At 36.3% G+C, this 15,422-nt stretch overlaps 1 protein-coding gene across 1 annotated transcript in view; it reads left to right on the forward strand.

The window, feature by feature from the left end:
* The window catches only part of PGM2 (phosphoglucomutase 2), a 35,877-nt gene extending 20,730 nt beyond the window's left edge, over positions 1-15,147 (forward strand). The window contains exons 12-14 of the mRNA XM_037829561.1: positions 2,486-2,675; positions 7,141-7,274; positions 12,476-15,147. Of these exons, the coding sequence (XP_037685489.1) occupies positions 2,486-2,675; positions 7,141-7,274; positions 12,476-12,578 (427 nt within the window). The 3' untranslated portion in view covers positions 12,579-15,147. The remainder of the gene's footprint in view (positions 1-2,485; positions 2,676-7,140; positions 7,275-12,475) is intronic.
* The last annotated feature ends 275 nt before the right edge of the window (positions 15,148-15,422 follow it).

Genomic DNA, 15,422 nt, shown 5'->3' on the forward strand with positions numbered 1-15,422 from the left:
TACGTGTGTATGCAATATTCTTTGAGATATATAATGATTAATGAATATATGTGAATCTAAGCAGTGCCCCATTTTCCCAATGAAGAGATCCAAGAAAAATTTTTTGGCCAACTTGCATATATAGGGATACAGATGATTTTTAGGGCTGTAGGTAAAATAGGTCAGTCTCTTCTAACAATAATTAGCTTATTATTTTAGCTATATAAAATACTTTATTAATTTTAGAAATATGGCATTTTGTCCACAGGATGCTTTTTTGCTCCTTTGACATCAGTGTTATCTGTTAGTTATTTTCACTTGTCTTAATAAAACAGAGAATAAAGCACTTTCTGTGTCTGTGTATGACACTGTGCTCAAAGATTTTTTATCCCAAGCTGTAAGTATCCATTTGCTTGTATAAGACTAATATAGTTCTTATTTTCTTCCTATATTTGTTGCCTATACAAAATATCCATTTTTAAAAGACCTCTTTATGATAAAAATTGAACACTTTCAATTATAAAGTCATACTCCTTTGAAAAGTTATTAAATCCATTTATGTCTTTTTCTTCTTTTTTTGACCATTCTCATTAGATAATTTCTAAAGAGCACCCCAGACTAATATTAATTGGGATTATTTTAGGCTAATGTTATTTTCCAAGCAGTATTTTGAGCAGTTAAGTCTTTTGAATATGGGTGACTCCTAATTTGAGAGATTTGGTAGGGACTTCCAATACATGTTACTCTTCGTCAAGTGATAGGTTTAATGAAGGGAAAACAAACTTATGTTTGACTATGCTATGTGTGATACATTCTTTGACACAAATCCTGTCCTGCTTATATTTTCCTGGAAAGGTTATCACTTTTAAGTGTTTTTATTACCTGTCTATGGTGGATGCTGTATACCAGGGATGAAAAGGGCAAATGACCTAGTGCTTGCCCTCAGAGAGCTTGTAATTTATGTGGAAATAGGTAAACATTTCAAAAACTAAAATAAAATGTCAAGAAAACCAAAAAAAATTTGCAAATGAGTAGTATACTTAAGTGCTACAGGAAGGGAGAGGTTGGAAAAGGCTTTATAAGGGCCTTGAAATTGTGGCATGTCATCCTATAAAGGATCAAGAGCAGGTATTCAAGGTCAGGGTTGCCACTGGCCCACTTAGTGCCTTTATGCAAAAACTAAAAAGGTGCTTCTTCCAGGAGGGGGCATAGCATGGTGGGTAAGTGTCTTTATGCAACACATATGACCATGCACTGTGACTCTCTCAGACGTGTAATGTATAAAATGTGTACGAAAGATACTGACTAAGGGAGAGGGTTCAGGCTGACTAAAGGTAGCTTTAGAATCTGATCTTGAAGCAGCTTTATGGAAAGGAGCATCTTAAATGCCAGGCAAAATATCTTAGACTATTGATTATTAGTGGCTTTTGAGAGACATATATGTGAAAGTGGTTTGAATGATAGATAGAAGGAACTCCAGTGGATGAGCCACTGAAAGCACTGAGCACAATAGGGCAGCAGTAGTAAAAAGGAGAGAAAGAAATACAAGGAAATACAATGGAAGAAATTAATAAGGCTTGGTGTTTGAGTAGAGGTAAAAGAAGACTAAAGTTCTGAGCCAAAGTGATTGAGAAGAGGTCATGTCATTAATGTAAATGTGGGCAGTGGTTGAATTTAGGTGTTTACATGTTGGGTTTGACAGGAGAGCTGGGCGGGGACTCTAGCAGGATTTAGGGGTGAGCAGCTGAAGCTCAGGGGAGACAGTCCAAGAGGAAGGTGCACTATAGTAGACATTGTGCAGACTTGAAGGGTGCTGCAAATGGGAAGACCATCCATTCCAGTGATAATAAGCCTGTTGGGATCGTGATGTTAGGATTTGAGACAATTTTGGCAGATTTTAACTTTTCCCTGCTATGACTTTCCTAAATACATGATGGAGGTAGATAAACGAGGGACTCTGTGTTCTGATTTTCCTACTGGTACAGTCTAGGTGGAATCTTTTGATGAGTTACTAGTTGGTGGATCAAAGCTGGAATGTGTAATTTATATGAGTATTTGTCAGTTTTGTTGACATGAGCACAGATTTCTCTTCCTCAACTGTGTGTATACTAGGAACTCAAGGGATTATGTAGAGGCTTTTAAGGTAGTTGAGTAGATCAAGAGTCAGCAACTTTTCCTTTAGGCCAGATAGTAAATATTTTAGGCTTTAAGGACCATTCAGTCTGTTGTAGGAAAACCGCCAGAGACAATACATAAAGGAATGGGTGTGGAGTGGCTGTGTTCCAGTAAAACTTAAATTTAGAAAAATTACTGAGGGCCGGGCATTAGTTCTCCATCTCCTGGGGTGAATTAGTAAACACCTTTTTTTAATGCAAAGTTATTTCTTTGAAGCTAGTTATGGTTACTTGTTTCATTTATTTTAGAATATGCTGGTTGATAATGTTCCATGCACACTTTGGAGAATTATTTGTTCCTCTTTTTACATGTATTGTATTTTTTTTGATAGGTATGGCTACCATATTACCAAAGCTTCGTATTTTATCTGCCATGATCAAGGCACGATTAAAAAATTATTTGAAAACCTTAGAAATTATGATGGGAAGAATAATTATCCAAAAACTTGTGGCAAATATGAAATTTCTGGCATTAGGGACCTCACAGCTGGCTATGATGACAGCCAACCTGACAAAAAACCTGTGAGTAATGTTTACTTTTATCAAGTAAACTCTTCTCTATTTACCTTTCTTTTATACCTTAAATAGATTGATTTGTTTGATCATATAATTAATTGAAGCTGATTTTAGACAATTAAGCATTATTATAAATAAGCTGTAAAATTACATGGAAAGTTGAAAATCATGGGCTAGAGCTAAAAGGGATCTCACTAGTCATCTGTGCTAACTCCCTCCTTGAGCAACAAGGAAATTAATACTCAGAATTACAGGGCCTGCCTGTGGCCACATGGCTAGTTGGTGATAGTTGGGGGTAGAATTCAGGTCTTCTAATTCTGGATTTGGCTTTTCCTCTATATCAGCAGTTTTCAAACTTGAGCATGCACCAGAGCACCTGGTAGGCTGGTTGAAATGCAGAGTGCTGACCCTCACCCTGGATTTCCTGATAGGGTAGGTCTGGGATGGGGGCCGAGAACTTGCCTTTCAAACACATTCCCAGATGTGGTTGATGCTGCTGATCCACACTCTGAGAACGTCTGCTCAGTATTATGATATTTGCTTCCTAGTGAGTTTTACCCTTCCCGCTTGTATTAGTTAGGGTGCTCTAGGGAAACAGAATCAACAAGAGATATCTCAATAAAAGATTTTATGAAAGTGTCTCACATAACTGTGGGACTGCATGAGTCCAAATTCCATAGGGCAGGCAGCAAAATGGCAACTCCAACGAAGGTGTTAGATGAACTCCTGAGGCAGCGAACTGGCAACTCTGTTGAAAGTGTTCGATGAACTCCTTAGGAAACAGTTCGCTGGCTAGCCCAAGAAGTGAAGGTCCTCTGTCTGTCTCACTTAAAAGTCTTCAACTGATTGGATTAAAACCAGATGATTGCATTCTCTCATTGAGAAAGATATGCCCTTCCTGGATGTAATCAGTCACAGCTGCAGCCCATTGACTGATGATTTAATAAAGCAGCCTTCTGGTTTATTAGCCAGCCACTAAGGTCCTTGCAGTAATGGTTAGGCCAGTGCTTGCTTGACCAGACACCTGGATACCATCACCTGGCCAAGTTGACACATGAGCCTAACCATCACACCTCTGACTGGATAGGAGTTGTTAGTGGTAAAGCTTGAGTTTGCATTCTTCACACCATGCGGATCCCTCACTGAAGCCAAAGAAGGCCCAAATTTGGCAGAAGAGAACTGTTAACTGTGATAGAGGGATAAGAGAAGGAGAATAAAAATATCCTAATGGGGTGTTAGACATTTTCTTTGACATTTACCTTTTTTATATTTTTTATTTTTATCAGAGTAAATTGGCACACAGTATATTTTTTTTGAAGTTAAAAAGGGTTATGATAAAACAGCTCCTGTCCCTCTCACTTCCTTCCCACCCAAAACAACCATCTTCTACTCTTGATTGTTTCTCCTGGTATTTACCATGAGATTTCTAAATTATATGCTCATACAGTGATTTTTTTTTTATTGTGGTAACATATATATAACAAAATTTGCTTTTTAACCATTTTTAAGTGTACAGTTCAGTGGCATTACTTTTACAATGTTGTGCTACCATCGCTACCTTCCATTACTAAAATGTTTTCATCACCCAAAACAGAAATTCTGTATTCATCAGGCAATAACTCCTCATTCCCCAGCCCCTAGCCCCCAGTAACCTCTAATCTACTTTCTGTCTCTGAATTTGCTTATTCTAGATATTTCATATAAATGGAATCATACAATAGATGTCCTTGTTTATCCATTCTTTTGTTGACGGACACTTGGTTGCTTCCACTTTTTGGCTATTATGAATACTGCAGCTATGAGTATTGGTGAACAAGTATCTGTTTGAGTCCCTGCTCTCAGTTCTTTAGGGTATATATCAGATGGTGATGTTTTGACTTATCAGTGTTAGACTTTATTAATTTTCTATTATGGAGATAAGGAATTAGCTCTTAAACGTCTCGCCTTCTACACTCCCCCTTCTCTCTTGTCTTGTCAGTACACTACATCACAGCTTTTGGTTAAATCAGATTCTGTGCTTGTGTTATTATGAGTAGTAGCTATTGTTTCCTGCTTAGCCAAGTAGTGTATTTTGATTAGGTTTCCCTAATTTGTATCATTCATTATTTTTTCTGTAATTATTAGTTGCTTTGTTCTTTCATTGGCGTAGTTTTTTCCATAACCATCACCAATTCTTCCCCCACCCCACAAATGCCTCTCAGCACAGTTTTCCACATGGTTCAATGATCCAGCTGGTCTATCGGCTCTGTTTAGTTTCCGATGACCTCTCTCCTGGCCCCTCCATTCAGGCTGGACCTCTGCTCTCTGGGCCAGCTAGAGCTGTCACCATGGAAATACCCTTTACTACCTTCCAGGGTTGGGTCCCTGCTCCTGGATCCCGTGTTTTCCTCTTTCCATGTTTATTTTCCTAGATCATATCCTCTAGTATGTTTCTGAAAAAGTGAATGGGAGAAAAATATTTGGAGACTTCATGGGTCTGAAAATGTCTTGTTCCACTCTTATGCTTTATTGACTCACAGTTTTTAAAGCACTGCTCCAGTATTGTTCATACTGTATTGTATATTATATATTGTATATATTGTATTTTGTTTATAGCTTCCAGTGTTGATGTTGAGCATACATCCATTCATCATTCATTCATTCATTCTTTCATTCATTCAGCAAATAGTTGAAACCTACTCTGTGCTGCTACAGGGATGCAATGCCACACTTCTTCATTCCTTTCCATGCAATTTGTTTTGTTTTCCTTTCTGGAAGATTTTAGGATCTTTCCTTAAATTTTGGGTACTAAAATTTCACAGTGATGTGCTTTCATGTGGGTCTCTTTTCATTCATTTTTCTGGGTACTTGGTGAGTCATTTTTGCTCTCTGGAGTAATTTATTTTAGTTCTGAGAAGTTTCTTGATTTTGCATTGGGGAAGGGGGTTAGTTGGCTTTGGTTTTAATAACCTCCTTCCCTCCATTTCCTGTTCTCCCTTTCTTGAAGCATTCTTTGTGAGATGCTCTCTCCAGGACTAATGCTCTACTTTTCTTATTTCTTTCCTTTCTGTTGTCCACCTGCATCTTCTAGTTCTCTTTTTGGAAGATTTCCTCAACTTTAACTTCCGACCATTCTGTTGAATATTTGTTTCAACTCTTATTCTCTAATTTCTTAAAAATAACATGCTATTCTTGTTTCATGTATACAATATCTTCTCTCTCTAAGGATATTAATTATAGCTTTTTAAAAATGTAGATCCCCCCCAAATTTTCTTTATTTCCTCCAATTTCTTTTTTTCTATTTGTTTGTTTTGGCATTTGCCTTTTATCCAATATCTTTCTCCAAATGTCTGGTAATCCTTAATTTTCATTTGGGCACCAAAAGATTTATTGGAGGATCTTTGTACATGTGCAAGACTTGTCAACTGACATACTTCACTCTAGGAAAATTGGGTATCAAGTATGAACGAACCCCATCTGGGGTTGTTTGGCTTCTTCAGAGAAGTCTAACCCTAACCTTAGTTCTCCTGCCTGAGAGATGTAAATTGGGATACCTGGTGGGGAGGTCCTGTGGGTGGGGATAGGGGGGTGTGTCCTAGTGTTCAGTGGGGGAACTTTCACTTAATCCCTCCATGGTGCCTGGGGTCCCCAACTCCTGAGCCTCTCTGGTTCAGTCTCCAGATAATTTAAACATCTCATATAGGAATAGAGAAGAGATGGTGGCCTGATGGTGTGGGCTGGGGTTGAGAGTATAGGAGGTCAAATCGAGGTTCCTTTCAGGCAATGCCCCTGCCCTCCCGCTTGCTGTTGCAGGACCTGGTGCCTCCAGTTTGTGGGCCTTGCCCAGGTTCTGCAGAGCACAGTAACTTGGTTCTTCTCTGTGTTGCCTTTTGTAGGTGCTCAGCTTCCATTGTCCTGTGTTCTACTATTTGTTTTCTGACTTTCTGATTTGTTGGCAACCCCATCAACTGCTCTTTTCCTCTCTGTCCTTGTTTTGATGTGTTTTGTTTTTTTTTAATACTTCTGTCATTTTAGGGAATTTTGGGGAGCAGTCATCATGAATACATCAGCCAGGTTTATTGGAGCTTTGTCTTTTTAAAACAGTCTCCTTATGGACTTTTTGCAACAGTGCAACAATGAATATATGTTCTTTTTTAAGGTTTTTTTTGGTAATGCATATTATCCTATTTAAATTTCCTTTCTTGTAAAAAGTTGTGTTTTAGTTTCAATAAAACTTTAGTTACTTTAATAAAAATAGGACAGTAAAAAGCTATTATACAAAGTTATTTTTCATAAATTACCTTATTATTATTTAGAATTTTAGTCAAATGGAGTATATTTTCTGATTTCCTCAAAAATATTCTCCTTTTATAACCAATATATTTGTTCAGCACTCATTTTCTTGCTTTTCCAGGGGAAAGTAGTAGTTAGGTCAGAATATTTTATGAAGATTTACTATTTAGATATATAATGTGTGTAAATCAATTCCTAGGTTCTCCCAACTAGTAAATGCAGCCAAATGATCACCTTCACCTTTGCCAATGGAGGCGTGGCCACCATGCGGACGAGCGGGACAGAACCCAAAATAAAGTACTACGCGGAACTGTGTGCCCCACCTGGAAATAGGTATGGGATGAATGGCAGCTGGCATGATTTTTATACCTTAATTTTCCTAATTGGTTCTTTTCAAATGCTAAGTAAAATATTTTATCTTTCCGATATATGGTTTAATTAGAAATTCTGCTTTAGAATTGCTTCTGATAGTGACATCTGATTGACACATCCAGGAACAAAAGTGCTTACTGCTTAGTTGTAGAAAGTTCTATGATTCTTTTTTTCTTGCCTAATTTTCTTTGTACATGCCTACTTTCAGTAATAGTAATAATAATTCCTTTATCCGAGTATTTTTTATTTGAGGCAAGCACCAATGAGTTTCTCTTTTTCTTCTGCATTTCCCCATGTCTCGGAGAGAATAAATCAAAATCCATTCCGCATGTATGCAACAAATATCTTTGAGCCCCTGTTGTACACAAGTCTGTGCTGGGACCCAGGGAAGATAAAGAGATGCGGCAGAAAGAGTCCCTGCTCGCCACAGAGCTGATGGCCCGGTAGCTTCAGTGTCATGTTTCTCTGACCTTAGCAAAGGGTTTGAGTTGGTCACTTTCCAACAGCCATAACATTTTAAACTTTAACAACCATAGCACATGTAGTTAACACATGTAAAGGTGAGATTGCATGCCTCAGTTGACCAACACGTCCTTATTCAGAATTCAGTTGACAATCAGGAGATTTTTTTCTAAGAGGTGAATTGAGTCAATGCTGATCAAGAGAAATAAAATGTGAGCCACATATGCAACTTAAAATTTTCTAGTAGCCATATTTTTAAAAAGTGAAAAGACTTGAATTTAACTTAGTATATACAAAATATTATCATTACAACATGTAATCCATATAAAAAATTCTTAATGATATATTTTAGATTCTTTTTTTTTTTTTGGTACTGTCTTCGAAATCCACTCAGTGTTTGGCACTTAAAGCACCTCTCAATTCGAATGTTAAATTTTCATTGGATATATGTGATCTGTATTTAGAGTTCATGGAATTTACAGTTGAAGAAGTTGGTTTTTATACCCATATTGTTCCAAACATACTTAAGCTTTCCAATAGCTAAATCTTGTGTCAGTTTTAAATCTTAAATTTAAATTAATTAAAATTAACAGAATTAAAAATTCAGTACTTCAGTTGCAGTAGCCACATTTCAGGTATCCAGTAGTCACCTGTGCAAGTGACTACATAACAGACACAGCTCCAGGTAATTGTTACTACATGTACAATTCAAAGCTTTGTTCAAGAGAGTTTTCCAGCCTTAGGAATCAAATTGTGTAGAAATAAAAGCAAAGGAAAATTTCCCAGTATCTTAAATTGTCAAGTCCATCTCCAAAGGATTGCTACAGCAGGGGAAGTGACTGCTGAGATTCAAGAAGGAAATAAAAAAACAAAACAAAATAATAAAACATGTACGCAAGAATCTAAAAAGTAGCCCACTCCAGGAATTTATCATAGGGGAAATAAATAAACATCCCACACCTCAAATGCTTCCTGAGTCTCCCGAATAGTAGCTTTGGTCCAGTAGTCATGGTTATGATTATGGTTCTCAAATGTCAAGATGTTCAGTAAAAGTATATTTAAGAAGTCATGACCTGTGTAATATATTTAGTCACGGATTTCCCATTCAAAACTTTTTTTTGTGCTTAAAGGGCAAAAACTGATCTACTAAACAACTTGAATAAACATATAAAACAGATCACTTTTTAACTATTCTGGATTAACAAAATATGATCATGATATTGTATAAGTATCAGTGTTGCCATGTACATGAAATAATAAGCTATTTGCTACTATACTGGGTATGAGTTTTCATAGACATTTCTTTGTAATTCTCATTCTCAGTGTTTTCATATTTCTATGCCTTGTTCTTTTCAAACAAATGGACATTAATCCAACTGAAGAATCTGTTTTCCCTATATACTTGTCCTTTCCTTTTCATTATCCTATAAAAATCTATCTAACATTTCAGAAAACATTTCTTTATAATAACTATAGCACTATTTAATGTTTAAGGATTTATGGTATTTACGTTTTTCATATGGCTTGTTGAGTGGACTTAAATTCAATTATTACTTTGTAAATTGCTGGTAATTCTTTGAAAACTTGTCTTTTTATTATATTCATTGAAATGTCACTGCGTTTTATTAAATGGGAGATTAGGCACTAGACTAGTCTATGGATATGCTCTCAGGGCCCAGGCAAAACACCTGTATACCTAACAGTCAACATCAATAGAGCCATGGCTAAGGTGTCTGTAATTTTTAATAATCTTAAATATTATTAATATATTTTATACCATGAATTCTGTTTATTTATAGAATTCTATGACCTACTAATTCTTTTGAGTAGAAAATCCTTTTCAAGAAAAAATACTGTTTTTAATAAATACACTTTTTTTGAGGGAGATATGTTTAGTTTCATCAAACTTTTATTTTTGAAAAATTTCAAACCTACAGAAAAGCTGAAATAATAATACTGTGAGTATCCATATATCCTTCACCTAGACCAGGGGTCAGCAAACTTTTTATGTAAAGGGCCAGTTAGTAAGTATTTTCAGTTTGCAGGTCATTTGGGCTCTGTCACAAACTACTCAACTCCTTTGCTGTTGCAGCATAAAAGTAGCCATATACTTAAAAAAAAAAAAAAATGGATGTAGCTGTGTTCTGATAAAACTTTATTTACAAAAACAGGCAGAGGGCCATAGTTTGCTGACCCCTGACTCAGACTGAATGTAATTGTTAACATTCTGTGATATTTGCTGTTTCTCACCATGTATATTATGCATTTGTTTCTGAACCCTAAGGCACAGACCTACCTCATGAAACTTCAGTCCTAAATACTTCAATATTTAGGACTCCTCCTAAGAACAATAGCACTCTCTTAATATCCCAAGAATATTGGGTAGTAAGTGTATCAATCAGGGTTCTGCCAGAGAAACAGAATCAGTAGGATATATATATTAAGAGATTTATTGTAAGGAACTGGCTTATCTGATTGTGGGGGCTGATGGGGCAAGTCTGAAATCCATAGGGCAAGCCATCAGGAAGGGCCGGCTGGAACTCTCAGGCATAGGCTGAGGCTGCAGTCCACAGGCGGAATTTCTTCTTACGGGGTAACTGAGTTCTGCTCCTAAGGCCTTTGAACCGATGGAATCAGGCCCACGCAGAGTATCTAGGGTAACTCTTTATTAAAGTCAACTGACTATAGACATTAGTCACATCTAGAAAATACCTTCACAGCAACACTTAGATCACTGTTTGGTTGGATAACTGGGGACTACTGTCTAGCCAAGTTGATGCATAAAACTCACCATCACATTAATCAAAATAGTATCTAAAATGCAGTCTATATTCACACTTCCACCAAAGTCCCCCAAATAGCCAGAATCAAATCCAGAATCAAATCTAGAACCTCACATTGTGTTTAGTTATCATTTAGCTTTATGGTTTTTCATGATGATTAGAGGAAAAATCAGTGTCTAATTACACATGATACTTTGCTATACATTTCTATAAACAGATCCACCTAGATTTAGACTTTTCAGAGACGGACATCCCTAATCCTGGTTTAATAGTCATTGGATGTGCCCTGTTGTTTTAAAAAAATGTTATGAAATATTCTAAAACTTTAACTTAAAAATGGAAATTTAATGATTAGGATGGGAAGAAGTAGTAACTCAAAACTTTGTTTTTAGGAATTATTGTGCCACTAAATCTTACATGGTAGTACTGATTTTTTTTTTCCACACATAAGAAATACAGTGTTTGAAACATTAAATTAATATAAAAATGAATCATAATATATGTATATGTCTTGATTGTAAAGCTTTCTTGGATTAATGAATAAGTTAGTAATTGATAAATTCACTAGTGGGTTTTGGTTTTAGATATACATTTTTTTAAATAATTGTTAGCTCACACGCCTTCCTGAGAACTGTCATTTTCTTCAAAGCACATTTATGAGGAAAGAAAAAAAACTGTGAAATTCATATGTAGTTATGAAATGTCATTACTTTATATGTTGCCAGTGGGGTAAAAATACATAAAATGATCACTACACTTACTGAGGACTTGGGGCCTGGTTCTGTGCTAATTGCTTTATATAATTTATCCCAATCTACACAATTCTCTTGAGAAGAGAAAGCCTTTATCCCAATTTTCCAAAGAGGACTCTGCACCTTGGAGAGGCAGAGTCACCTGCCCAAGGGAACACAGTAAAGCAGTAGAGCCAGAATTAACATCAGTAATAAAATGGATTGTTTTAGTCATTCTGTATAGCTTATTGCAATGTAAAAATGATCTTAATGAATTTTAAGGACTGCCATTTCCATTAAAATAAAGTTTGCTTCTGTTAAAGATGGGCAAGTATGAAATAATGAAAAGTATGAATTGAAGGATTTTGTTTTTTAAATCCAGCTTTTCAGTTTTAAGTGCTTATAGAAACACACTAGCTAGTTGCCTGGTATTTGCATAAGCTGCTGGGAGCCTGTTTAATTACAAGTCAGTTTTATCTATTATTTACCTTCCAGTTGCTTGCATATAAATGAGTCTTTCCCACAGGCTTGAAAGTTTGATTTCCTTGAGGGTGTTGGGGGAAACTAACTCCTTGGATTCTAGTTCATACTTCAGTGGTGACCTCTTGTTTTCAGGGGAGAGTGATAAACCTGCAGGATCTGAGTTCCTGGTGTGTAGCTGAGCAGGCCCGGTAGGGGGCGCCCTATCCCTGCTCATACCTGTGGAATGCCTTACAGAGGAAGCTGCAGCTCAGCTTGCCTCTAGTTTGAGAGCTAATATGATCAGGAACATTTCGTATCCGGGAGACTGAGGACTTAACAGAGACGTTGTGTTTTTAAAAGTTCAGCAGGATTTTTTGACAACTGGAGTCATGAAAGATTTCTCTGTACTATTAGATACAAACATTGCAGATCTTTTAGGGATGCTGAAAAATTCTTAGAAGAGCAAAGGAATGGAGTTTTAGAAAAGCCTTTGCGGGGAAATAATGGATATTGTCTCAGTTTTTTTTTTTTTTCTTTTTTTTTTTTTTTTTGGTCTAAATCCAATAGATGCATTCCTATGCGTAAGTCACTAGAGTTCTGTTTTGTCTAATTTAGCCATTTTCTTAAGGTGACATTTCAGTGTTACTTGGTCATTGTGGGAACATTTAAACATGCTTTGGGATAATCAATCCCTTGATCTGGAATTTTTTCCCTTATTTTCCAGGGGTCCTGAGCAGCTGAAGAAGGAACTGAATGATCTAGTCAGTGCTATTGAAGAACATTTTTTTCAGCCACAAAAATATAACCTGCAGCCAAAGGCAGAGTAAAATATTCCAGCTTTACACTTGCCTATAATTAAGCTGAACTTGATCTGTTAAGCCAAGTATCACTATAAGTATTTTGAATAGACCTAAATTCCTCATTGTTTTTCATTTAATTTTTAAGGTGACTGAAGAACAGATGGCCAAATCTAACAAATAAACATTCCTATTAAAAGGTTGAACCTGGGCATCATCTAAGTTTAAAAAAGGATTTTTTAAAAAAAATAACTAATTTTCAAATATAGTATTGTAATAAATATGCCTTAATTTGCATAAATCATAAATGTATGTCTTCTCTGGAATTCTTTTTTGTGTAATTGCAATAGCCAGAAAGCTTATACAATTACCAAATTCTGGAGTCTCATTTAGGTATATATATAATTTACATTTCTATCATTTGCTTATAAAGTAAAATAAACATCAAACATTATGTTCATCTTTGGGGAGCATTCAATTCACAGGAACTTGTAGAGTAAAAGACACTTTAAAAAGGTTCATTTTTAAAATCTTATTTGAAAGTTATCTAAAAATTTTAGTTCTAATAAACATATCATTGTACATTGTATATGTGCTAGGAAAAAACAGCTTAACCATCTTTGTTTGATGTGCTAAATTCACTTTATCTCTTTAGATCTGGAAAACGAAATAACTAGTTATTTGAAACTTGCAAAGTAGTTTTTTTCTGTCATTTTTTGTTTTAGCACAATTTAATGTAATTCTTGGTCTTGCTGCAGCTAGGACCATGGGCAGTAACTATTTATCTGAACTTGACTTTAGCCTTGATTTTTGTGATCAAAATCTAAAACAAGACTTTATGTTAATAGATCTTTTCTTTTTTAACCTGTGCCTTCTACTCTCCTTGTAATTCATGGCCTTACCACCTTCCAGGGTGACTGCAATTTGAGCACCATGAGCTAGGACCAAACTGTTCTTTATATATTTTATGTGTTTATATCATTTTCTATTTTTAAAGCAACAGTTGCCCATTATTATTATTATGGTTAACCAAAAGGGTTATTAACAGTTTCAGAACAATGAAAAATTACCATACCCCTGACAAATCATTTTTCTCAAGGAATGAAATTTTTTATATCTCATTAATACATAGTTTGTGTACTATCAGAACTCTTAAATCTACAGTATTCAATATATTCTATCAGCTGCTTCATGTAGAAGCCATATTTATTTATTTATTTTTATGTTTTCTAGTCTCAAACTAGACTCTGGGAAAAGGAAATGTTAGATCTGTGTCCCCTCTACAAACATAATTTTTGAATCCCTATCCTGTACCCTATCACAGAGTTTGTTTCTGGAAATTCAAAGGTGACTGAGACCCACCTTTGTGATGAAGCTCACAATCTAGTTGGTGGGCTTATAAGTAACTATAATACTTACAAATTCTATAATGAAGTTTTTTAGCAAAGTACCCAGGGTTCAGAAGTATGAGAGAGGGATCCGTTCTGCCCAGAGAAAGCTCATAGAAGAGGTGAGGAATGAGCTGCTGTCACACCTTCAGGGGTGAGTAGCTGCCAGAAATGGGGGAGAAGGCACAGCCACACCTAAAGTATAGAGGTGCGGGGAAGGGAATGAAGTGAGGAAGGAGAAACTGGGAAAACAGAATGCAGATGTGAACTCAGGACGTGCCTCAGTTGTCTGCCACTCATATGAGAAGATGATGTAGTTGGTCCCCCAACTCTATTTCTCACTTGTATTTCTAAGAGATAGTACACCATGGCTGCTCATTAAGTATTTCTTCACTTTTTTCCTGTTATTATGGTGCATAAAGCTTGCAAAATAAGGGCTGCTGGGTTCCAATTTTAGTCGGCTGTGAACCAGCTCTGTGACCTTGTTCAAGTCACTTAACCTCTCAAAGCCCCAATTCTGTCATTTTTTAAATGAACAGATTGTACTAATTGGTTTCTAAGGCCGTTTCATGGCTACAGATTATTAAATTACATGGAAATCCATAAAGGGTGACCATCAGCAACAGTCAGTCATTGACAGTTCTCTGGCAAATACTTACCTATAGCTTTCTAATAAGACCTAATGTCTAAGATAGAGAAAAAAGTACTTTGCACCAGAAAGGGGCCTTGTGTTCATGTCTTGCGTTGCCACCTGAAAGGTGTGTGTACTGAAATTGGGAACCAGAAAGCAGAACCACATGGCATGCAGAGGTAGTGAAAGTGCTTTGCATGAAGTAAGGCTGTGCTTCTGTCCTGTGATCAGGACTGAGTGCTGTCACAGCAGCCTGATCTGTGTTCCAAAAGCTAAACCTGCTTGGAGAAGACAGTTCAATTTGAGTGGAGAACATTTTTTCCTGGTGTCCAAAAAGATTGTGTCCCAAATTAAGTCTGAGAGAGAGACATGGAGGAGGAATACAGTCCAACTGTTTATCTTTGTCTTTGTGGTCCCTATGAAATCTAAGCCTTTCTTTTAAGAAACAGTGGGAGTACCTTCCATTTATTTATCTCATTGATATCTCCATCATGCTATTAAGAGGAACTATTGTTATTTCATTGATACTGGAAATTCATGTGACTTTAAAAATAAAGGCTTTACATGATGGAACGACAAAGTGTGTGTCCTCCTTTGAAGGAACTTTTGAAGGATGGTGTCTAAATCATATTTATAATGTCTATATCCTAAAAGACTATATCCTGAGAGCTATTTGTGCTTTCCTTCATATGTTCACTGATTGTGTCATGTTTGAATCCTGCTATGAGCCAGGTGCTTTTCTGGGTACTGGTAATAAACAGAGTCCTAAAGTTATTCTAGCAGGGGTGATACATGTACAAAGGTAATTGCAACTGAATGTGCTGCATTGCAACAGTAAAGTATTTGAGCCGTGGG

This window comes from Choloepus didactylus, chromosome 3 (assembly GCF_015220235.1).
Source record: "Choloepus didactylus isolate mChoDid1 chromosome 3, mChoDid1.pri, whole genome shotgun sequence".
NCBI classification, from domain to species: domain Eukaryota; kingdom Metazoa; phylum Chordata; class Mammalia; order Pilosa; family Megalonychidae; genus Choloepus; species Choloepus didactylus.